At 50.1% G+C, this 25,631-nt stretch overlaps 1 protein-coding gene across 42 annotated transcripts in view; it reads left to right on the top strand.

The window, feature by feature from the left end:
• LOC115861825 (uncharacterized) overlaps positions 1–25,631 on the top strand; it is a 93,725-nt gene that overhangs the window by 57,009 nt on the left and 11,085 nt on the right. For 22 of the 42 annotated variants that reach the window (XR_009563119.2, XR_009563130.1, XM_070043753.1 and 19 more), the window contains one exon: positions 7,729–7,843. Coding sequence is in view for 22 of the 42 variants with exons in the window: in XM_070043753.1 (XP_069899854.1) it covers positions 7,729–7,843 (115 nt within the window). In the remaining 20 variants the exon portion in view is untranslated. Of the gene's footprint in view, positions 1–7,347; positions 7,583–7,728; positions 7,844–16,985; positions 17,118–18,376; positions 18,463–20,402; positions 24,362–25,631 lie in introns of those variants that run through there. The other 20 variants (XR_009563120.1, XR_009563114.1, XR_009563102.1 and 17 more) reach the window with 15 other exon arrangements.

Raw genomic sequence — 25,631 nt, 5'->3', positions numbered from 1 at the left:
GCCTCACAGGAGGGTGTGTGTGGATTAAAGACGCACAAAGTTAGCATGGAGGGCACATGGCAAGGGCTCAGTAAATGGCAGCTCAGTTGCCTCCCTGCCCCCTCCAAAAGAAGCCTTCTCTCTGCCTTCTCGTTCACACCTCCTTGGCAACTGTCCAGGGTCCCAAGAGTGTGCTGCCTGGGAAGAATTCAGTTACAGAAATACTAGGCCACATCCGGAACTTCCCTGCTGGCAGCTGGTCCTGGATCCTGTGCCTCCCCTGGGAGCGCTGTGCTGCGTGTTGCTGGCTCTGTCACGCCCCTGGTGGTGGCCTCGGGGAAGTCACTCAGACTCGCCAAGCCTCAGTTTCCACCCGGTCAGCTAGGGATAAGAGTATCTCCCTCAAATGCTAGTTGAGAGTATGAAGTAATACAGTGTAGGAGTGGCCACCTTTCTTTATTCTGAAGAAAGCATGAGAGGACAGAGCACCAAAGGAGAGGACAGCAGGAAGCCAAGTGGAGGAGCCAGGAGCTGAGGGGGGCACGTGGGGCCCGACCAGAGTCAGCACAGAATCCTAGCAGCCGCACGCGGGAGCTCTCACTGCCTGCTGGCGCTGTGCTCAAAGCTCTGTACCCACCGTGCCTCACCGAATCTTTACAAAAGCCTCACGGGTTAAGTATTATCCCATTTCACAGATGGAGAAATGAGAGGCTAGAGAGGTTAAGGAAGCTGCCTAAGATTGCTCAGCTTGGAACAGGCAGAGCCAGGATTCAACCCCAACTGTCTACCACCACGGTCCCTCCACAGTGCTGCCGGCTCGGGTGAGGGGCAGGGTCTGCCCCAGCTGGGCCTGGAGGCCCTGAGTCACTGCATCCCTCATCTGTGAAGTGGGTGTGAGCATTCCAGCTCTGAATGGAATGTGTGACATTGACTTGAGGGTCCTTGCCCCTCTCTAGCCCTGAGAGGGAAGCACTTTGTAAACAGGGGATTACCTATTGGCCCTGCCACCTTGAGCCAGATCTCTTGTCCTGCCAAATTGTTGGAATGGTTCAGTGACGAGTGTGTTCTTAGGAAGAAATTTATGATGCCTTTTTCAGAGTGAGTCACCGAATCCCTGTGGTGAGAGGCACGGGGGAAGGGCCTTCTGCAGAGATAGGCTAACTCGCCCTGGGCCTGGCTGCCTCCTCAGGCCCACCTGAGGGTGAGTGCTGTCCAGTGAGGGTGAGGGCAGGGGGGAAAGGGAGGAAGCCTCCAGCTGGGGAAAGTGGATGCCTCGCAGTGGATTTGTATAGATCTCAAAGGGCTCCAGAATTCACTTTCTGCCTGCCACCGAATTTCCTAGGGTGCTTCTGAGTCAGGCTCCGGGTCACTCCCCGAGTCCTTTCCAAGGCTTTTGCATAACCCTCCCAAAACAAGGTCAGCCAAAGAATATTTCACAGTTTGGGTGAATCCTCTTCTCTCTACCTTTGAATCACAAAAGAGGAAGGTGATACAAATTTAAACTTAAGAGAGAGGAAGATTTAGCTTAGGTGTTGCAGTTCTGTTGGGATTGTTTTTTTTCCCTTAAAAACTATACACTGCCATGTTCATGAGGAAAGCTCCAGCCTTAAAAGTTGACTCTTTCGGTCATAAATGTGACTATGTTAGAAGGGCTAGTATGAGAAAATGTCTGTCGAAGCATAGCAGGTAATCTCCTTAGACAGATGTCACTGAAGGTCACCTGACAAGGCCGACCCTCCCCTGTCTGCTCCTGGGTGCAGCGTGAGGACTTCTTTGATGTACCCAAACCCACAGGTTAGGATGGAGCACACACACAGGGCTCAGGATACTTGGTCTGCAGACGTTGAAATGCCCATAGCATGGACACTGTGAAAACCAGCTCCCTTCACTGGTGGTCACTTGTCTAGTCATCCATATTTTGCAAACAGCTAAAGGTCAGGATGCAAAAGCAGACTGCTGAGCAGCAAAAATTGGAGTCCATAGTGTCGTTCACTGTGAAGCTCACCCCCTCTCCAAGAGGAGAGCCCATCTGGCTTTTTCAGGTACTGTTGACTCCTACTTTAATCGTAATTCTAACATGATAAACACTTCTATTTCTCAACCCAAACCACATTAGAAGGGTATAAGTTCGAAGGACAGAAGAGCCTCTAGAGCTGAGATGTTCAGTATTTTGAGGGTTAATGACCTCTCTGAGACTCTAAACTGTGAACTCTAGCCCCAGAAAGATGCTTTCACATCCAGTGTGTTCTGTGCAGTACCAGGTGGTTCTTAGCCCCTGAGGCTCAACCATAAAACCCAGATTAAGAACCCCAGCTGTAGAGACTGGCACACCTGTGAGCTGACCGCTCGGACCTTGGAGAGCAGACCCAATGACTCTAACCCTGCTGCCTGTCCCCCGCCTGATGGAGCAGACGCTGCCATCCCTGACAGGTGGTGGTGGTCCTCACAGTGGCCCTGTCAGAGCCCAGGTGTGCTTGACGCACCCACCTAAGCAAGCAGGGGTGCACGTAAAACACTTGCTGAGTGTGTCTGATGTGTCAGGCGCTCTTCTAGGTGCTTTATCTGTTTTAATTTATTGAATCCTTGCAACAGCCCTGGAAGTTATTTCTGTAAAACCCTGGACTTAAACTGTTTTTCTCAAACTCCATCTCTAGTGGTTAAATCATTAGAAATGTAATATTTTTCCAGAAAAATCACTTACTGATACTATTGGACACTTGCTTTGTATCAAACACTGTGCTAAGTATGGATTTTAATGTGTTAATTCATTTATTTTACATTTTTATGGATAAGGAAATTGAGGCTCAGAGAGTCTAAGTAATGTGCCTAAGGTAATAGGGCTGTAAGTAGTGGAACTGGGATTTGATCCAAGTTTCTCCATTTCTAAACCCTTCGATAGGAGTTATTGTGCTCTACTCCTCTGTCCATTGTGGGGTTATGGTCTGTATACTCACAACTACCTAGAACAACTAACCAGATGGAGGTTTGGTTAGCAAAGTTCTGAAAAGAGTGTTTAGAACAGTTCCTTCAATGGATCTATCGGGGCCTAGCATTAATTTGCCCACTACTCACCCATGCTGTATAATCTGCCAGTCCAGGACACAGACCCTGGTGGTGTGGGGTAATACAAAGAGCAAGGAAGACTTCCAGTTAAACACGGAGGCTTGATCTCCTGCATTTATTTTCTCTCCATCATAGATTTTTTTTTTTTGTAAAGATGACTGCAACAATTTTTCTTATTCTTGCATACATACCCCTTTACAGTGCAACTTTGCCACTCTTCCCATCAAGAAAAAAGGTCTTGAATCTGGGTTGACTTGCTTTGACTGATAGAATTCAGTGGAAGTGATACTGCATGACTTCTGAGGCTCGGCCTTAGGAGATCTTGCAGCTTCTGCCTTGAATCTTTTGGAACGTTGCCCTGAGATTCATGTCTTAAGGAAGCTAGTCTAGTTTATTGGAAGATGAGGGGCCAGTGGAGGAGAACCGAGGCATCCCTGTCAACAGGCAGCAGCAGCCACCAGGCTTATGAACGGTCCAGCTTGTATTTTCCAGCCCAACCAACTGCTAACTGAATGCAGCTGCATGAGCGAGCCCAGGTGAAACCATCAGAGGAACCACCCAATTAACCCACAGCATAAAGAAAAGTAGTAAATTATTGTTGTTATAAGCCACTAAGCTTTGGGGTGATTTGTTATAATGATCATGGATAACTGATACAGCCCTCCTAAATTCTACGTCATTCACCTCCTTCCCCAAATAGCCACTAATAGTGGAATTCCAAAGGCTTTAAGCCAAAAGGCTGAAGAGAAGAGAGAAGACCATTGCAGGGGAAAGACTTCCAAACGCTTTTCAGATGGGCATGTGGGTAGAGGAGCAGTCTCTGAGTGGAGCTGGGAAAGTCAGAGTCCACATGTGTACAAGAAAGGAAAATGATGAGAAGTGGACCAAGGAGCCCCACAGAGTCTACGAGGGTTGGGTGCTAAGAGGTACCAGGTACCACAGAAAACAGGAGTGAGGCCCAGGGCTCAGAAATGCAAGCACCACCCCCTCCTGGTCTCTTTTTCCATGCAAGAGACCAAAAGCCATTATCTGGAGAAGATGACTTGGAGATGCTCTGGACTCCAGGACTAGTCACAGCAGAGGGTGACAGTGAGGTAGGAGCTTGAAAACTGGGAGAGTAATCAAAAACTAAGTAAATTATGGCCCCTTAGACTCTCTGCCTGCTCCCAGGACACCAGCAGCTAAGTGTCACTTCCCTTCCAGGCAGACGATGGAAGATTCTTCTCTGGATAGATTGAATGCTTCATCACCCCCATCCTCTGTTCCTAGGAAAGGATCTCCACAAAATGTTACTTGAGGTTTCCCAGTAAAACAGCCTTCTAGCCATCTGGTCACCCTACTGTGAAGCCTACTAGACTATAGGCTTGCCTTGCTCTTTAATATGGAGGGTCATCAGACATTTGAAATGAAAGAGAGGTCAAAACAAACAGAAAAGAAGGAAACAACATACAGCAAGCCGAAAAACCTTAAAATAACTTTTTACAAGAACCTATAAAGTAGTAACCTCAGGAAAATATGACATAAAAGTAGAACTCTGTGAGAAAGGAACAGAAAAGAAAGAGTTCTTGAAAAATTTAAATATGATAACTAAAGTAAAAAAAAAATCTCAACAGAAGGTGCCCAGCACAGTAAGCAAAAAACCAGTTCACCCCAGAAGCACATCAGTATCAAATTTTAGAACACAAAGGATAAAGAGAACATCATGAAAGCCCCAGAAAGAAAAAAAACCCTAACAGACAAAGGAATGGGAATTAGAAGGGCATCAAACTTCTCTCCAGATACACTGGATAGAGCGTAATGGGAAAATGCCCTCAAAATTCTGAAGGAAAATTATTTCAACCAGGATTTTATATTCAGCCAAATGATCAATCAAATGTGACGGGAAAGTAAAGACACTTTTAGACATGCAGGACTCAAAACCTGGGCTCATCATGAAAGAGGAAGCCCATGGCATCCAGGAACAGGGGCTCCAGCAAAGGAAAGGGCAGAGGGAAGTCTCAGGACCAAGAGCAAGGAGCCAGCCCAGGCTGAGCAGTGGAACCAGCACAGGGAAGGGAAGTTTCCGGACCAAGGGACACAGGGCAAGGACTGGCAGATTATACAGCATGGGTGAGCAGTGGGCAAATTATTGCTAGGCCCCGATAGATCCATTGAAGGAATTGGGGGAAATTGTTATACGTAGAAGAAACTAAGAAGTGGGAAAAGGGTGGGGGATTATTTTTGAAAAAATGCATGAGAAAAGGTATTTAGGTGGATATTTTGAAATCTAGAGTAAAAAGCAGAAAAAAAGAAGCTACTGAGTTGGAAGTGGTTGCTTCTGGGGAGCAGGGCACAGGAGTAGAGAGGGTTGAACTATGGGCCACTGGCTTTCACCATGCCTTTTAGCCCTATTTGATGTTTAACTATGGGAATAGGTCACTTTAATCAAAGAAACATACATTTTTATGCAGAAATAAAGAGCATGGGCTCTAGAGTCCAGTTACCTGGGTCCAGATCTCTCTTACTCTCTTACTGATGGCAGGGCCTGGGTTGAGCCAGTGGCTCCTTATCTACCTTGTTTACAAGGTAGATAAGTTTCCTTATCCACCTTGTAAAACTGAGGTGAGGGTTAAACATAATTTCTGTAAAGGGCCTGGCACAGAATGTATGATCAATAAATCATAGCCATTATGATTTTTAAGACTTCTGAGAAATTCCATGGTAGAATGAAAGCAAACTCCACTGCCCCATGTTTGGGAGGAGCTGAGAAAACCTGGATAAATGTCACCTTTGCATTTGCTAGTATGTTCTCCAGCTGTTGTAAAGCTGCAGACATTCTGCGGGCTCCCACCCATCCCCTCGCTCTCTTGGTCATTAGTGTCGTCACAGTCACCTTCCAGAGTGGCTTAGGAGAAGCTGGGCATGCAGCAGAGAGTGGCTTTTCACATAAAGGCCCGATTCATTCCCAGGGGCTGCTTGCAGGTTTTCCTTCTGAAGCAGTCGTCCCACACAGCAAGTTGCCTCCATGGGAGGGATCCAAAAGCAGCTCCAGGTAGGGACATTGGTGCAGGGCAGGCAGAAGGCAGCTCCAGGCTCAGCTGGGGGCGGGGAGCACGTGGGCATCAGGCAGAAAAGTCCAGTGCCTGACCTGCCAGGGTCCTGGGCTCAGAGCCACCACACTGATCTGGTGCCCCACCCAACTAAGGGGGCCTCCAAGGAGGGCCTGGGGCTGCGTTTGCTCACCCCCTGGCCTAAATATATACACATACTTATTTAAACAAACATATTGAATGGGGAGAAGTCTGGAGAGAGAGAGGTACCCTAAGATGTTAACCAGAATTCTCTCTAAATGGTGGCATTTGCAGTGATTTTCATTTCTTCTTACTCATCTGTATGTTTCAATTCTGGTAAAATGATCATACATTCCCTTTGTAGTTTTAATTAATAATAATGACAATAAAGAACAAGGTGATGAATCCCTGAAAAGGGAGTGGGTACATGAGGAAGGAAAGTTCTGTGGCCCCTAAAACGCACAAATGACCTTCAGCCTGAGAGACTTGGTAACAACAGGGAAAACGCCAGCCCCCTGCCAGCCAGTGTTCCAAGAACTCAGAGACCCCCGCTTTGGGAGGGGTGCAAATGGGTGGTGGTGGGGCAGAATGACAGAAAACAGCTAAAGCCTCAATAACCCCTAACGCACGCAAGGTGCTGCTCTACGCTCGAACTCACTTAATCCTCACAGTGACCTCTTGAGGTAGGGTCACTTGTCATCCAACCTTAGTTTTTCCTTTTCTCCTTCACAGGTCCAGCCATAAGAGTGACTTGCTGTCTCCCATACGTGACCCTTAGTTTCCACTTCCTTGGAATTTTGTCTCCATGCCTTTGTTCAAGCTCTTTCCTCTTCCTAAACGCTTCCTCTCCTGTTTTCACACGCATCATGTCTCTCTGAGAGGGAGAGCAAGGCAGGATACTAACTCTTTCCTCAAGTAACCTCTGTCCCCTCTGAATTCTTAGAATTCTCACTTGGTAACACCATTCTGCCGGCTTCATAATTAGTGCTGCACGTTATGTTATAGTACATCAACCCAGGTGCTCGGAAGAGGCATACAGAGTGGGGCAAGACGTGGTCCCGGCCCTGAGGGGCTTTCTGCCAGCCTAGGGAGAAGACACCAACACAGCCAAGTACCCACAATAGAGAAAGGCCTTAGACTAAGTGCTAGGGAGAGGAAGAGGGTCTGGGTTCTGCAGGGAGGCCTCCCAGAGGAGGTCAAGTGAACCAAAGGGGCCTTGAAAGGTGCCTGGGATTCCAGCAGGTGGAGAGGGAGAGGAAGGGGCCCCAGCGAGGGAGGCAGGAGGGGTGATGCTGTGCTGTAGTTTAGGGAGCGTGAACTGGTAAGGGCGGGGTTCCTGCTGGCTCATCTTTGCCTCCCCAGAACAGTTCCTGGCCACAGGACACGTCTCTCCTGGCCCATGGTGAGTGTCACAGGGCCAGCCACAGTGAGCATCAGAGACACCAGGCTGATGCACTGCCCTGGGAAGAGCCTCTCCGCCGTCTCACCAGGTAGTGCGCATAGTGTGTAGGCAGAGAATATCTATAAATGAGTGGTGGGCAGCCCATGAAAGGACTCCTGGGCCTGCTCCCAACTGTCCGGGCCCTCTGTGAGCTGCAGCAAGGCACTTCTCCTCTCTGGTCCTTTGTTTCCCCAGCTGTCAGGTGAGATGACCTTGAAGGTACAGGCAATCCTGTGGCAAGGGGATGAAGCCCATCGGCCATGGAGCCAGGACGCCTGGGCACAAATCTCCAGCTTCCTGAGTGACATCAGTAAGTAAATCTCTCTAAGCCTCAGTTTCCTGCGTTGTAAAAGGGACAGTAATACTGCAAAACCTAATCAGAACATCATACGTAGGATCCCAAGAATTCCACTGCACAAAACTTGGAGTCTCATTACAGTGAGGATTAAGGAAAGATGGGACACTTGGAGCTAATCGCATTGTGTCTGTTCAATCATTATGAGGTGTTATAGTAGGATTCTTGTGGATTAAATGTGTGTGTATATATATATATGTATATATATGTATATACAATATATTAAAAACACACAGTACATGTGCAATGGAAGTGACTAGCAGTAGTAGAACAAGAGCGCCCCAGCTGGCTGAGTGCGGGCTCTCTGAGAGAGGAATAGTGGGCTGGCTGGGAGCACGTCAGGGTCAGACGCTGGCAGGGCTGCTGAGCCTGCACTCCCTGAGGCCAGGAATCCTGACAGCCTGGCTGCTTCCAGGGCTGGTTTCGCTCTTCCCAAGGTTAGATCCTAGAAATCCTGGGGAAAACTCTGACTGGGACATTACCTCTGGGCAGGCAAGAAATGTTTTTCAAGTTCCCATGAGATAACTGGAGGACAGAGATGTCAATTAGAAACCACTCTCCCCTTTTTTGTTAAAAATACTCAGAATCGTGTGCGTTGTTAGTATCCCAAGCACTTATTCCCCTGTTAGCATCTATCACAAGAGAGAAGTTAAGCTCTTTTTCCACAGAAGGAAAGCAGTGTCAGAATAAAGCCAGCTCCTACCTCTCCAGTCCTGGCCCTGGCCGTCCCCCCTCCCTGGGCGGGGACTGCAGAAGGCTTGCTGCAGGGGGGCAGGGCTGCCAGCCTCCCCACTCCCTACCCCTCACTGTGACGAGCTACCTCAGGCTATCGCAGATGCCCCCATGCCAGGGGCAGCTCAAGTAGGAGCCTGGATCCCACGTGCATCCTGGACAAGAGCTAGGAAAGGGTTTCCTGCTGCGATCTGGGCACAGCTCCATTCTGCATCTTATAAGCACAGGTATCAGAGTGGGAGAGGACCCTTGAGAGCCTCCCCTTTTACTAAATGAGCTAAAGCCTAGAGAGAGGTTGCCATGCCTCCCTGGCTCTCTGTACCCTTTGCTGGTCCCTTCTCGCCTCCCAAGCTCTAAATGTTGGTGTGCCCTGGAGCTCAGAGCTTGGATCCCCCCACACCATCTCACAGACCTCACCCAGGCCTGCAGCTTCATGTACCATATGTATGTGCCTGCTGACAACTCTCAAATGTACATCTCCATTCCAGACTCTATTCTGACCTCGAGATTCATACATTCAACTGCCCACTCAGCTTCTCCACTGGGATGTCTAATAGGCACCTCGCTCCTCATGGGTCCAAAACTGACTTCCTGATCTTTTCTCCTCCCATAGTCTTCTCCATTTGAGTTCATGACAGCTCCATCATTGCTCAGGCCAAAAACCTTGGAGTCACTCTTGGCTTCTGTTTCTCTCATACTCACGCCCAATCCATCAGCAAACCCTTCCACATACATGTAGATCCTGATCACTTCTCCCCATCTCTCCCTCACCCTGCTCCAAGCCACCATCAGTCCTGCCTTGTTTGCAGTAGTCTCCTTAGTGGTCTCCCTGCCTCCACCCTTGTGTCCTGTAGTCTGTTGTGAACCATCCCAGGAGGCAGACTATCCTGTGAAGATAGAGGTCAGCTGAGGTTTCCCCTCAGCGCAATGCCCTCCAGGGGTGCCCCATCTCATCCAGAGCAGTGGTCCATCTTATCTTTCCATCTACACTCGTAGGATTCACTGCCCGCTCACTCCACTCCAGCCCCAGTGGCCTCAAACCCACCAGGCGTTCTCCCACCTGAGGCCTTGGTGTGTGCAGCTCCTCTGCTTGGGACTCTTCCCCCAGGTTTCCATGTGCTCACTGCCTCCCGTCCTGGGCACAGCCTCGTTCCTGTCTGTATGCAAATGCCACCTTTTCGGTGAGGTCTTCCCCAGCCTGATTAGTTACAATTGCACCCCCTCCAATTTCTGTCCCCGCTTTTTACTTTCTTTTTCTCCATGACGCTTATCACCGTCAAACATACTATAAACTTTATTTATTTTGTTTATTATTTATCTCCTCTAATGGGAATGTAAGTCCCCTAAGGTTAGAGATTTTTATCAGACACACAGTAAGTGCTCAACAACTGTTTGTTAACTGAGCGAATGAACAGGAATCAATGGTTCTGGTGTGTCTGCATCAGCTTTTCCCATGAGGACCATTGCACTTAGCCGATGAATGGAAGAGTAAGAAAACACCTAGATCATCAAGTTCAATACCTTCTTCACTTGAGGGACACTGAGATTTAGCAAGGAGGAGGATATCCCAAAACATCACAGCACATTGACTTTAGAGCTGGGGCTGGAAATGGATCCTCCTGTCTCCCAAACAGAGCCTGTCCTCTGGTCCCCCTGCCACCCACGGAGGTCACTCCCTTCTGACAGCAATTTCCAGTCTCCTGAGCTATAAAATTAGAACAAGGAACCTACAGAAAACAAGGAAATGAAGTATGGGGCAGGGATATTTTTAGGCTCGCTGGTTTCTAAGTGCATACATATATAGAAAGGTCTATACACATGGCTATATATAGGTATTAAATCAGGAAGTAAGTTGAGTGGTGGGTTAGCTTTTCTGGGGGTGGCCGAGTGAGGCTGCTGCAACACGGACAGTTTTGAGCCAGAGCAGCTGATTCCAAGGGAACTGGCCCTGCTGAGTCATCTGGAAGCTGCATACCTCACATTGAGTGTTCAGAAAGAGTCTGAGGAGTGAGAGCCTTCTTTTTCTTCCCTTCAGTCAGCCAGAAGTACCAGTGAAACTCCAAGGCCCACCCAGCATCTTATGGTCAAAATCTCCCCCGTGCTGGCTTGCCGTCTTTGGGGGCAAATGGGGATTCTGAAGGGGGAGTTTGAGCAGTAACCTGGAGCCTCTGTGTCCCCAGTTGACCAGAGACACCTCCTGGGCTCTGGTCCCTTTGTCCACCAGGAACTTTCCAAGACTTCAGACCAGGCCTAAAAGATGAGACCTGGATTAGCATAACGCACTTCCTAATGGTCAGACGTTCTGTTTATCATGTATGGATCTCATTTTATATAACAACTTACTAGGAAGGTACTTTTAAAATTGTCTCCATTTTATCGTTGGAGAAACTGAGGCACAGTGTGGTAAGTGATATACCCAGGTCTCTCAGCTTAAGTGGCAGACCCAAGCGGTCTAGCTCTACAGCCCATGCCCTTAGCCATCAGGCTGTGCTGCACTGGCAAGAGGGCAGGAAACCTGGGTATGTGTAGAGCATTTCTGGGGCTCTGAGATTCATGGCTGCATCCAGGTTTTGATGCTGCCGATCTTTGACTGGACTTTGAGCTAAGCAGTGAACATGTAGCAAGCACATTGGTTGCTTGTGGAAAGTGAATGGGGGCAGGCCTGTTCCTCCCACCTGGGGCAATCCAAGGGAAGTATCCTGATTCATGCTGTAGAAATAGGAGCTAGTGTCCTTTTGCAAGGCAGGAAAAGGACCAAGCACTAAAGCTGGGGCAGATCCCTGCCCTCATATAGCTTATGTTGTAGTTGTGGGACACGGACAATGACCACAAACAAATAAATGAGATAGTTAAGATGGTTATAAAAGCCCTAGGGGCTTCCTTGGTGACGCAGTGGTTAAGAATCCACCTGCCAAGGCAGGGGACACAGGTTCGAGCCCTGGTCTGGAAAGATCCCACACGCTGCGGAGCACCTAAGCCCGTGCGCCATGACAACTGAGCCTGCGCTCTAGAACCTGCGAGCCACAACTACTGAGCCCACGTGCTGCAACTACTGAAGCCCACACGCCTGCAGCCCGTGCTCCGCAACAAGAGAAGCCACCACGATGAGAAGCCCGCACGCCGCAATTAAGAGTAGCCCCAGCTCGATGCAACTAGAGAAAGCCTGTGCACAGCAACGAAGGTCCAGCGCAGACAAAAATAAATAAATAAATAAAATTGTAATAATAATTTAAAAAAGCCCTAAACAAAATAAAACAAGGTAATGGAATGGTTATGGGTTCAGCTGTGTTCCCCCAAAAGTTATGTGTTGAAGTCCTAAGCCCCAGAATATGACTTTATTTCGAGATAGGGTCTTTACTTAGGTAATTGATTTAAACTGAGATCATTAGGGGGGGCTCTAATCCAGCATGACTGGTATCCTTATAAAAAGGGAAAATGTAGAGACAGGTACCCAGGGAGAACACCATGTGAAGTTGAAGAGAGATCAGAGTGATGCATCCACAAGCCAAGAACACCAAAGGTTGCCACATGCCACTAGAAACTAGGAAAGAGGCATGGAACGAGTTCTCCCCACAGCCCTCAGAAGGAACCAGCCCTGCTGGCCCCGTGATCTTGGAAACTTCTAGCCTCCAGAACTGTGAGACAATAAACCTCTGTTGTTTAAGCTACCAGTCTGTGGTGCTTTGTTATGGAAGCCCTGACAAACTAACACACAGACAAAGAGTGTCTGGGGGAGAAGAGGATTAATTTAGCTAACAGATTGGGTTAGGTCTATCCGAGGAGGTGACAACTGGGCTGAAGCCTCAGTATTGACAAGGAGATGCTCATGTGAAGATACACACCTCAGACATGGAAACTAACTTGGCATATCTGTGGGAGAGACAGAAGGCCCATGTGGCTGGAGCAGGGTGAGTGAGGGCAGAGAGGTTCAAGGAGAGGGAAGATAGGATAGAACCTTCGTGGAACGTGCTGGGAATTGGCATTTTACACTAATTGCAATGGAAAACCACTGGAGGGAGTGACGTGAGACCCGACTTTCCCCTTTGAAAGATCCCTCTGGCTGCTCGGTGGAAAAGAAATTTGAGGATCGGGTTAGGGGAGACCAGTTAGGAGTGTGAGGTTCACGTTCAGATGAGAAATGAGTACCCTTGGCTTAGGGCACTGGCAGAGGATGGGGGAGAAGTGGTCTGGTTGGTGATAAACTCTGGAGAACCCCAATAGGACTTGCTAGTCCTGGGATGAGAGAAAAAGAAAGGTACCTACGATGACCCCTAGGACTTTGGGCTAAGCAGCTGAAAGAGCAGTGGTGCTTCTTACGGTGGGAGTGGATAGAGTAGGGAGTTTCTTGAAGAGAAACAGCCAGTCAGCTCCCACCCAAGTAAGATTTATAAGATGAGGCCAAAACAAAGATTAACGCGGCATAGTCCCTGTCCTAGAACTCGGAGCCTGAAGGAGGCAGACACATAAACAAATAATACCAACACACCGTGTGAAGTAGCTGGCAACACACAGCTACAGGAGTGACTCTGGGGAAGTCGGACAAAAGAGGAAAAAGTTTCTGTTTTACTTTTTCAAAATAATTTCGGACTTACATATATGTTGCAAAAACAGTACAAAGAATTCCCAAATACCCTTCACCTGGTTTCCCCAAATGTTAACATCCTACAAATTTACAGTACAGTCATCAAAACCAGGAAATCAGCATTAGCTACAGACCCCATTCACATTTCATCAAGTTCCCCATTCGTGTTCTTCATCTTATCCAGGAGCCAAACCAGGATCACCCATAGCACTTAGTTATCGTGTTTCTGTAGTCTCTCTGGCCTGGGATAGCACCTTCATCTACTCGTTCATGGCCTTCATACTCTTGAAGAGTACTAGCCAGTTATTATGTAGAATGTGCCTCAATTTGGGTTTGTCTGGTGTTTCCTCAGGTTGTGCATTTTGACAAGAACACCACAGAAGTGATGCTGTGCCCCTCTCAGTGCATCATATCAGGCGGCACATGAGGCTGATATGTTGTGGTACTCGTTATGTTGACTGTGATCACCCGAGTAAGGTGGGGTCTGCCAGGTTTTCCACTGTAAAGGTAGTCTTTTCCCCTTTGCTACTAATAGGCATCTTGTAGGGAACTACTTTGAGATGATGTAAGCATCCTGTTTCTCATCTTATTTTTACCCACAAATGTTTGTTTCCGTTGATGAGTCTTGCTTAAAACAACCACGACCGTGGGTGTCTGCCAAATGGTGGTTTTCTATTTCCTTCACACCTTCTAATGTTCATCAACTGAAATTTTTCTGTAAGAAAGGCTGTCCCTTTTCCCTTACTTGTTTATTCAAACATTTATATCAGTATAGACACATTATTTCCTATTTTTCTCTTGTTCTATAAGCTATAATCTGTTGTGATCTTTTTTTTTTAATTTGCTCAAATTATGTCAAATTTGGCCATCGGGAGCTCCTTCAAGTTGGCTACTGTGTTCAACAGGAAAGTTTTGAGCAAAACTTATGACAAAGTTATGATAATGAGGCATAGGGACTTGTAAGGAGAAGGGAGAGGAGAGGCTTCCAGGCCTGGAGGGCAACCATGGGCTCTATACCCAGTGCTCTCTGAGGATGCTTGCCAGCCTCTGGGCTGACTGCTCCTGACCATGAGGGTCAGGAAGATGCAGCCACGTGCCTTGCTCAGGTAGAGAGACCTCCACTGAAGGTGCCCCACCTCTATCACGACCTTCCCAGGGACCAACCAGCAGGCTGCAGCTGCTATGGCACTTGGGCTGTTAATGCATCTGCCTGGCTTTGCCCAAGAGGGGCCCTCCGCCATGTGCACGGACACCTCCACCTCCAGCCACCTGCTGCCTGCTGCTGCCCCGCCAGACCTGCCATCACCCAGGGGCGTGGGGTCCCCACTACTCAGCCCCTAGCTGACTGAAGCGTGTTCCTTTGACCTCCTTGCCTGAAGGGGTTGTATCCGGGGAGGTGGCAAGGCTCTCAGAGCTGTGGAGTGACAAAACCACTTGGCCTGGAGACCGTCTAGGTGAGACTGGCTATCGTTTTGACTGGCTAGCTGTCGTTTTCTCAATCTAGGGCCTCTGTGAAGTCTTGAGGGGATGCCCAAAAGGTAAAGTAAGTTGGAGCGGGCGAAGGGGCGGGGGAGTGGCAGTTGGATGACCATCATTCTGGTCCAGGCCCCTCCCCTGGTGACAGGGATGGAGCTGAACCCCAAAGGGAAAATGGCTTATCTAAGGTCACAGGGACACTTGGTGGCTAGGCAGGACCAGGACTCAGTGCCCAGAATCCTTGTGTCCTCCTCACCATTTACACATTCCCAATCTGCTCTGCTTCTTGTTTATCAATGGCTGATGAGGCCGTAGTCTGTGTTTCCTTGTCCATTTCCCTTGTTCCCACGGCAGGCGGAGAGACGGAGGCCAGTCTTCCAGCCCCTTCTGAGGCAGGGCCTCTAGGCACATGAGCAGCACTGACCCTTCACCCCCAGGGAAGGGGAGCTGTCCTGGGTCATTTAGCAAAGCAAGGCTGAACTCACCTTGGAATCTCTCCTGGCTGGAGGCCCATGACCTCACCCAGACCCATCACTGAAGGGCTAGAATCTGGCCACCTTTTCTTCCTTCTCTCCCTTCTCTTCCTTCAGTTCAGAATGGGAAGCCTCCTTTTTTTCCTCTTTTAAATTTCATATTAACCTTTAAGATAGGGTAAGCATTCACGTGACTCAAAATTCAAACTTTACAAAAGTTACACTGTAAGAAGCCTCCTTTCCAATTCTGTCCTTTGGACTTCCCCTCCCAGGGGCAATCACTGTGGTTCATAGGATTGCTGTGAATTAATCCACAGAAAGCACTTAGAACCGTGGCGGGCACATGTTACACACACAGTGCGTGCTGCATCATTGTTTTTATTTTTAAACTCAATCATAGCTTTATCTCCCACACCCAGCACCCAAGTTTCACCTCCTCAGGCCCCCAACACTGTAGCCCTACTAGTTGTGACCATTTTGAACTCGGCCCATGCCTGGTGACCTTTCTGCATCCTGTCCCTGCTACTCCTCCAGGCTGGGCAAGCCCTCCCCACCCTGCCCCCTGCTGAAATGCCACCTATGCTCCAAAGCCCAGCTCAGATGCACCTTCCTTTCAAGGCCTCAGTCTCCTCCTCCTTTGTATTTCCCCATCCTTCTCGACTTCTGTGGTTGACTTTCCACAACCTCCTGCATTCATGTGAGAATCATATATGCTTTTGCCATCCCCCAACTCAGCTGTCAACTCCCTGAGGGCAAGGCCGGGATCTTTTTCATCTCTGAGTTCCCTGCAGCACTTAGCACAGAAACTTCCACGTCGGAAGTGAATAAATGCCTTTAAATTTAACTGCAAATTTGAACTCATGGGGGATGCAGAACGTGGGCATGTGAAGAAATACGCACGCTGCCCAAGGCAGGACTCATCGCTTCTCCATGGCCTAGAAGCCGTACTTTTATTTTTTTTATAAATTTATTTATTTATTTATTTTTATTTTTGGCTGTGTTGGGTCTTTGTTGCTGCGTGCGGGCTTTCTCTAGTTGCGGTGAGCAGGGGCTACTTTTCATAGTGATATGCGAGCTTCTCATTGCAGTGGCTTCTCTTGTTGCAGATCACAGGCTCTAGGCGCGCAGGCTTCAGTAGTTGTGGCTCGCGGGCTCAGTAGTTGTGGCTCACGCACTCTAGAGTGCAGGCTCAGTAGTCGTGGCGCAGGGGCTTAGTTGCTACGCAGCATGTGGGATCTTCCCGGACCAGGGCTCGGACCCATGTCCCCTGCATTAGCAGGCGGATTCTTAAGCACTCCGCCACCAGGGAAGCCCCTAGAAGCCATACTCTTATAATCAGAACGCACCAAGTTTTTCCCAAACCTCACAGGTGGGTTGGAGACCTGCTTTCTTCTGCTCACTCATTCCCTGTCATTCTGCATTTGATTTAACAAATCCTACAGTCCTGCAAACAATGTTTGCTTTGCTATAGCATCCAACTGTCTTTCATTCCTCCCAAAAGATAAGGAGCAGGTGACAGAGAACCAACTTTAGTGCAGGACCTCATTAGCTTTGGGGCACAGACACACTACATGAATCAGAAACTTTCTACTCCTCACATAATGTGGCTCCAAAAAATCTAGTTAGGCTACTTTGCTTATAACCAAAATCTTCCTGAATACACTTGTGACCGTATGTGTGACTGGAGCTCAGAGAAGAGGGCAAGGTCACCAGTCTACATATCCATAGGGACTGTGTTGGGTTACATGTAATAGAAATCCTAAATAACTAGTTTCTTCTTCCCTCATGTAACATAAATCCTGACGTCTGGTGGACCACACCCTCCGTGGCAAAGACTTCCTCTACTCTTCTGCTCTGCCATGCTTAGGATGTGACTTCCATCTTCCAGGTTGCCATATGGTCATAACATGCCACTGTGGCTCCAGACATCACATTCGCCTTCCAGACCAGAAAAAGGAGAAAGATGGTAAGGGGCAAAAGGGCACAGCTGAGTCAGCCTCCTTTAAAGAGGTTTCTCAGAGCCTCTCCCAGCAACTTCTATTTACATCTCACTGGCCATACCTGTGACCCATGCACACCCTAACTGCAAAGGAGCCTGGGAAATGTAATTCTTAGCTGGGCACATTACTCCCCCAAATAAACTTGGGGTTTTGTTAGTAAGGAAAAAAGGGGGAGTAGGGATGGGGTTGGTAGTTAACTGTCTCTGCCACAATTGGGACAACTAAGGAAGACTTCATGGAAGAAATGGGCCACAGTAGGATGAGATAAGAACTTACCACATGCCAGGCACTTTATTAAAACAGGTTGGGGAGGGGAAGCTTCTGGTATCTTCACATGCCAGGGAGCGGTTCCAGTTTCCGTTTTAGAGATAAGGAAAATGAAAGCTAAAGCTATTCAATAATTCACTCAGGGTCATGTAAATGGCAGTCTAGATTCAAATTCCAGAATCTGCCAGGCTCCCTTGTCCCTGCCAGCCTCACCTGTCATCTGCCAGACTCAGTACATATGTAAGAGGAAGGAAAGAAGAGGGTTCAGAGATGGGGAGGCTCTCGGTGTGTTTCCAGGACAGAACTCTGACAGGGTCAGAAGGAAAAGAGAATGGAGAGGCCCAGATTGTTCCAAGTGAGTGTTTTCAAATGTAAGGATATCTTACTTACTTATGGGCTAATTGCCAGAAGAACTTAATCTGTTTTACACTTAGCATTAGCATGAAATAAAAGTCAAAAATCAAATGGAAAACTGAGGAGACGTGTGGGGAATGAGAGCACCTTTTGTTGGGGACCCCAGAGACAGGGAAAGGGAGAGGATGGGAGGCCCATGCCAGGCTGGAGGGCGAGTGGGGCAGGGGGTCTCTGCTCACGCCAAGTCCCTCCTGCTCTGCGCAGCAGGCAGCACTCTGCCACCTGACAAGAGCTGGTGAGGCCTGACCGGCGAAGAGCGTGCCGGGCTGCTCTGGGTCCCGGGAACATTCCCGCCTCAGGCTGGCGGACTGCGCGCAGAGCGAAGGGGTCAGATGCATCTCTGCCCCTTAGGAGCTGGGTGCCCGAAGCAAGTTACTTCTCTGACTCTCACCCTCTGCATCTGAGAACTGAAATAATCCTACCTTGCAGGACTTTAGGGAGAAAAAAACAAGGTGTACATAGCCTGGCAAGTGCTTAGAAAACAGAACCTGCTAATTTCGTTCACATAATTATTATCATTGCTTTTGTCATTGTTGCTGTCTAGTAGATGATGGCACCATCGACTAAAGCCTGGAATATAGAAAGAGGAACGGCCTGGTGGAGGTAGCAGGGGAGGCTGAAGATAATCAGGTACAGTATTGCCCTTTCAAAGAGAAGCTGGATCCTGGCCCTGGCCTCGATTAGTTAATGCATCGAAGGGTTAAAAACGGGAAACAGAAAAAAACCGTATTCCAACCCTGTATAAATTTATCAGTAAACAGTCTGGTAAGCCCCTGTGATGTGCTCGGCATGGTTCTAAGCTCTCTGACAAATATATAAAAAGTAGAGTAAAAACTCAGTTAATCCAACCATTGGGAAATTGTGGCAGGTGAATTTTCTGGATGCCTGAAAATTTACCAGCCCCACACACTTTAGGCACTTTTTTCTTAATGTTAAAAATTGTGGACGGAAATATTTTTTAAGCACGCTGTTCTCATCCCTGGCTTCCTAGTGACTATCGAATACATCGTCATTGAGAACGACATGTGCTCTGCTGTCTTGTGATAGCGTGATGGCCCTGGAGGCTGTGGGGTGAGGCTGGCTGTCTGCTTCTACCCTTATGGTCCCTGCACGCTATTTTGTTTTTACATTTGCTTTTATAGTTTTTCTAGGTGTTCTCTCACTGTCAGGCTTTTGTGTGTTAATTTTCCCTTCTCTTTTTGAGCCTCCCTTCTAGTGCTTTCACTTTATTGCTTCTGATGTGCTCTAGGTTTGGAGACCAGACATAAATGCTTCGTCTTTTATAGCCCATCTCAGCCCAAAAAGGAATTAAGGGAACTATTACAGTTTATCAAGTACCTACTCTGTGCTGAGCATTTTACCAGCTGTTTTGCAGCCATTATTTCATTTTTTACCACAGCCCTGTGAGTTGGAAATTTTTATCTCCATTTTTTAGAAGTGTAGACTGGGGCTCAGAGAGTTTAAGCACTTTGCCCAAGGTCACACAGCTGCTGGTGAGTGGCCTAGCTGGAATTCAGATGCAGTGTGTCTGGTACAGGGACCATCCATGCTTTTCCCGGTGTGCTACACTGCTTTGAGTCTGTGGTAAATCACATGCTGTTCGCTGTTGCTTGTTACTGTGTTGGGTTGTGATAGCGTTATCTTCCTAAATATTATAGAACGTAAGCCCCTTGAGGGCAGTGACCTGGCTGCCCACTTGCATACTGCCCACACCATTGCCTAGTGCCAGGATCCAGGTGGTCAACAGCTGCTTTACAAAGAGTGGGAGCCTGGAAGAATGGGGGCAAGAGAATGGAGTGGGCCATTGCCCCTTGGCACCCAGCACCTCATACCTCCCTGCTACCTAAAACCTTCAGCTTGCCCCAGATATTCGCTCAGCATTTGCTGAGCCCAAATCTCCCTTAGCTTGAACCAGCAGCTGCGGAAGCAGCCCACGTGGTCCACTCTGGGTTGGGAAGGAGGAGTGGCTACCCAGGCTACTGGCCTCCCCCTGGGGACCGACCAACATGGAAGCCAAGCCCCGGTGAGACACTGCAGGGAGGTGTAGCAGCCCAGTGGGGAAGGCTGGTGTTGGGTCCAGGATTTTCACTAAGAAATTCTAGAGCAGGTACCTCTGAGTAAACTCCTACAGAACTTCTTCCCTGAAAGGAGAGTGACTGGAATTCCAGTGGATCCAACTTTCCAGCCCAAGCAAACAGCAGACCAGTATCCCAGCAGGGCCTGATTTTGCTAGGTAATGCTGGCTCTGAGTCTTCGCTTCTGTGACTCAAACTTTGAGGCGAGAAACTGCCCCATCACATGACTTACGGATTTCGCCCTGACAGGACAGTTTCTGTTTGTGTTTTGGTTCTCTGTCAGACGCTCTGAGCTCAGAGGGGAACCCCACCCTCCGTGTGACCCAGGCACACTGGCCGTGTCACGTGACCACAGTTGCCTGCGAGCCAAGCATTTCTCTGGGTGACATCATGCCCTTGCTGATTGCCCAGGTGTTTCAGGGCCTCCCGGGGCTGACACGGAATTTGCATCACTTCTGATACTTGGCTCTTGATTTGTTTGTCTTTGGTTAATAGCAAATCTGGATTGGGGTCGAGGGAAGTTGTTGAGACAACCAGACAGCAAACACGTCCCACAGAAGCTTGGCGGGACTTGGACCTGCGGCTCCTGCCCCTCCTCAACCCCAGGAGCCATCACAGGTCTTCTGGGCTCAGGCCTGAGGCAGAGAGGTTGCTGGTTCAGACTCTCTAGCACCATCCCGGGACTTACTTCAGATTCGGGACCTCTCTGGACCAGCCTCGAAGGCTCAGAACCAGGCGTTGCTGAGACTTATGCTTTTACGTGGCTCTCTCCTCACTTGCCCCCTCTTCAGGGGGGCCAGCGCCAGAGGACCCTGGATTTCTCTCCTTCCCTCTGCTCTGGCCATTTGCCTGGAGTCAGAGCTCAGCCTTCCCACCTTCCACTAACCTTGGGTCCATGGGCAATCACTTCCCAGACCCATGGAGGGCCAGGACTGAGGGACTCTGCAGAGACCCCCCCCCACCCCCATTACTTTATGGGGAAGGAAACCCAGGCTGGAGGGTTTCTTAATCCATTTTTCTCACCCACCAATTTCCAGCAACCTTCGCCTCTCTGGCCTCAGTTTGCCCATCTGCCGAGGAGTGGGAAACAAACCCCATTCTCCCAACCGCAGGATGAAGACTGGGACCAGCTGAGTTTGTGAAAGGGCCTATTACCCCATTGCTCCAGAGGTTCTCAAGCTTGAACATGCATCTGAATGCCCTGGAGGGCTTGAAAACAGAGGGAGGCTCCTCCTTCCCACCCCAGGGTTTCAGTAGGTCTGTGGTGAAGTCAGAGAATTTGAACATTTTCAGACGATGCCGATGTGGCTGGTTCAGGGACCACACTTTGAGAAGCACTGCTGTAAATCTCCGGAACTCACCCCAGAGAGAGGCAGTGTGTGCTGGAGCCTCTCACGCTGGCTCCAGGAAGTCGGTAGCTTGAAGTCAGCCACAGTGGGAGTATTCACACCTCGGGAATCAGTAAATGCTGCAAACCAGTTTTGTTTGTTTTTTTTTTTGCCAGGGAGCTAGCTGGTAAACATTTACCGGCACACCGCTGGGTAAGAGGGCAGCCTTTCTCTCCCTCTGTGCCCCAAGACTGGGGTGCCGTGCCTCAGAAACAGGACAGGAAAGCTCAGTCAGAACTCTCTGCGCCTCCATTTCATTGTCTGTAAATTGGAAACACTAATAGCATCTACCTCCCTGGCCCACAAGAATTAAGTAAGAAAATACCCGTGAATCACTTAGCAAAGTACTCAGCATAGAGTAAGTGCTCAAAAATATTCGCTCTTGTCCTTAAAATCCTTCGGATTATAGGGAATCTGTATTTTGTTCCTACAAGATTACAAAGTTCTGTCTAACTGTACTCCTGGGAGGGGTGGAGACCATGCCATTCTGAGCTTCACAGCTTTGGGGTGCCTGCTGGTACCTAGTCCTCCTTCTCTGGGGACCCCCCCATTGCACAGTGTGAGCCCCACCCAGCCCCCGTTTGTAATGTGTGACACCCCTGGCCGTAGCTGCTTACAATAGATACTCGGGGTTCTCAGAGTCTCTTTCCTGGGAACTTGGACCCAGAGCCAGCCTGTAACTCACCACCTCAAGGTCAGTGGGGCAAGCAGGCTCTGCCAGCAGCCAGAGGGACCAAGGAAGGGCTGCACAGAGAAGGGGTGGAGCAGGTGGGCAGAGGCAGGCACGGGAGTGAGGTGGAGAAAGAGGCCTGAGGACACCCCCGCCTCTGAATCTGGGCTCGTCTAGAAGTTCTGCTGCCCTGCCCTGGGCCTGCATCCTCTCAGCCAATGTCCACTGTGGCTTAAGTCGTATCACGTTGGCTTCCGTTAATTGCAACCTGAGAGTCCCAGCTTCTCCACTGACTCTGCTCTTTGCTCACCCCCACCTGCCCCAGCACAGGCTTGGGGCCCGTGCCTGCTCGGCCCTGCCTGCTGTGGACCTTGGGCAGGACTCAAGGCCTCGCTTCTTCCATCTGCTCGTTGAATATGGACTTGGGCGGAAGCGAGCCTCCTTCTGAATTTTCCCCGTTATATGGAGAGAAATGAATATTCCTGACATTACCTACTCAGTGTCACCCCTGCTTAAGACCCTGCAGCAGTCCCACCCCACCCCCGCTGCTCTTGGATTGACTCCAGGCTCCCTTCCTGCATTCTAGACACTGTCTGAGCCTCTCCTGGCCCCTCTCAGACCTCCACTCTCACCTCTTGACTCTGAGGGATATGGACCTGCTGGCAGTTCCCCAAGACCGCATGTTCTCTTTTGGCTTCTCTCTGTGCAGAACAGAATTTCCCCAAGCCTACAGCCAACTACCAAGCATTCTTCAGGCTCCCCCTTCGGTGTCACTTCCCCTGGGCCATCTTCCCTAGCACGGCCCTGGCTGTGCCCCTGTGCCTCGCACCCTGTGCAGTCTCCCATTGGCGCGGCCTGTGCCACACCACAAGATCCCGAGTGCAGGGGCCAAATGCAGGCCCCTCTTGTTTCCCCAGGTTCCACGTTGTAAGGGCTCAGTGGATGGTTAAATAAATGTTGTGACCTGAGGAAAGGGGGCTGCAGAAACTCAGGGGCCATCACCGTTGTCCGTGGTGACCTCCAGAAAGTCAAGTTTCCAGAGGGAAGAAAAGGAGAGGAAGGGGTGAAGGCAGCCCTAAAATGGGTCAGGTAGAGTGCCTGCTGGGCGATCAGATAGAGAGCTCTCCTGGAAGAGAAGGTGCAGATTGAAGAGAGAGTGACATTGGCAGGACGGAGGCAGTGTGAGGTGTAGCGGGTAAAAGCACAGAATCTGGAGGGAAGGTGAGGAGGAGAAAGAGGAGCACGAGCCCTGGACATTGGACTCCCCTTCCTAGACCTCAGGCTGTGCTTGTTCCCTAGAGGCTCGGGCCGCCGTTGCCCATGGACTTGCTGGTGGCTCAGCCGCACGATCGACACGTGTGTCTAACCTGAAGGAAGTCCCCTGTAACCTGACCTAAAGGAAGCTGCTTGGAAAGTTACCGCAGATACAGTTCTCCAGGGATTCCCTTGCCCTACTCAGCTCGCGAAAGCCCCTCTCCAAAGCCAGCCCTGCTCGGAGGCCCTGGACAGGGAGTGGTCACGGTGCCCAGTGCCGGGCGGCGCGTCAGAAGGCCCTTGGCTTCCCCCTCACCGGCTCCAGGCTGGCTCCTTTGCGAGGCCAGCCAGAGGGCTGGGTGGCTCACCTCCCTTGGGCACAGGTCCCATCACAGCATTGCTCCAGCCATGGACGTCATTCCCCAGTTACCGCAAAATAGGGTTACAGTTTCTCCCATGGTGTGGAAATCCCAGGAGCCCTCTCAACCACCTGGGCCGAATGCAGAAGTTGGGCTTCTGGTCCATTAAATTCCCAGTCCAGGAAGCCTCCGGTATGAGGCTTCCTTGTAATCTGTGATCTATTTTCAGGGCTGCCCAAGAAAGACTTCATTAGTTTAGACATTAGGACTTTAATAGATGATTCTACTAAAGTTGGGTACACAAAGAAGAAGCTGAGAGAGTTTAGAGAAAGCCTACATTCACCTGCCTTCCCCAGCAACTTAAGAGCTGGTTTTACCCCTAAGAGCTTATAATCTAGATGGGAAAAGAAAATGAAGGTGCATTACATAAAATTGTGGAGAACAATTAAATATTAACCGGTGTGGTGCTCGCTGATTGCAACAGGACTATGATGTGGCTCAGAGAGCCAGTTCTGCGTCAGAGAATTCACGGAGAAGGGAGACTAGAGCTGGGCCTGCAGCGGGGGGATTCGGGTCAGTGGAGAAGAGAAGGCAGGTGTTCCGGGGAAGGGGACCTGCATGAGCAATTGCCTGTAGAGTATGCGGGACAGGAGGCCTGGATTAAGCAGAGGTTGTACATCAAATGCAGGAAGATAAGATTAGCGAGAGGGTGAGAGAGGGGATGCGTGTTGCAGGAGGTGGAGGCGGGGGCAGTTATGAAGTGTTTGCACGCCTGCTCGAGGAGCTGGGGCTGATGGAAATGATGGGAGGAGGGCGGGGTGAGGGAGGGGAAGCATTGGAGGGCTGAGGGGTGGGGAGGGAGCTGAGGAAATTTCCAGCAATTGCTGGCCACCAGCAGGCATGGGCGGCTGACTTGAGGGCTGAGGGAGCGCTCTTCCCTCCGGGCCCCGCACCCTGCCTGGGCGGCAGGGGCTCTACAGGCCCCTCTGATAAGGGTTGCCAGCAGATAGGTCACCCGCTGCCCCAGGTACCCAAGGTGGCCAGCCTTTCACAGGCCCTGGGGAGCCACTGCAGGATCCGGCACTTCAACAGGCATTTTGAGGGTAGCTGCTAGGCGCAGAGCACCACAGGGAAACAGAGAGAAGTGAGGCGGGCTTCCTGCCCTCCAGGGAGCCCAGTGTGCGGGAAGAGAACAGATGTGGCCGACAGCGCTGACGGAAGGCCAGGTGCAGGCTGAGTTCCCAGGCTGCGGGGGAAGCAGGGAGTTCAGTCCTGACTGGAGAAGGAGCCTCTGCGGAGGGCGTGGGGTTTGTACACCTCAGAGAGTGAATTAGAGGCATTCTCTGCCCGGCAGGAAAGATGGATAGACAGGGAGGGAGAGCTTCCAGTGAGAGAGCAAAGAGAGCTCAGGCAGAGGCTGCAGACCTTGCGACCTGCCCGCAGGAGGGTCCGGCGACCTTGTAAGGGAGGCTGGGGACAGAGGTGGAAGTGTGGCTGGAGGCAGATGCTGTGCCAGGTCGGGAGAAAGAAGGTCTGCGGGTCCAGGGATCCGCGCGGCATTCACGGGACGCCTGGTTTGAGCTGTAGATGTCAGGGCACAGGGAGGAATAGACAGGCCCAGCACCAGCAGTCCCCAGGCCAGTGGAGGAGGCTAGAAACAGGGACTTCTGCTCGGTGTGGAGAATGCTCGAATTCTGTGGGTGCACAGAGGACGGCGTGGTGAATTCTGCCCCAGACCTGGGGTGCTGTCGGGCTGGGAAGATACGTGGGCTGGGCTCGGGGCCCTGGGGAGAGGTGAGGGTTTCCTGGGTTGAGGGAGAGGGGGTTTCGGGCAGAGGAGTCAGCACGACGAAGGGGTTGAAGCTAGAAAAGAGCAAGGCACAGAGACCAGCAGGGTAGTGTAGCCAGAGCTGCAGGCTGTGTGTGTGTGAGAGAGACAGACAGACAGAGAGACAACAGGCAGAAAGAAAGAGGAGGGAGGGAAATGGAGAGCGAGAGAGCTGGGAGGTGAGGCTGAAGCGGAAGATTGGGGGCCAGCCTGGGAGGCCCTCAG

Source organism: Globicephala melas, chromosome 1 (genome assembly GCF_963455315.2).
Source record: "Globicephala melas chromosome 1, mGloMel1.2, whole genome shotgun sequence".
Taxonomy (NCBI): domain Eukaryota; kingdom Metazoa; phylum Chordata; class Mammalia; order Artiodactyla; family Delphinidae; genus Globicephala; species Globicephala melas.
The sequence above is the reverse complement of the archived record's forward strand: the minus strand, read 5'-3'. Positions and strand labels throughout refer to the sequence as shown.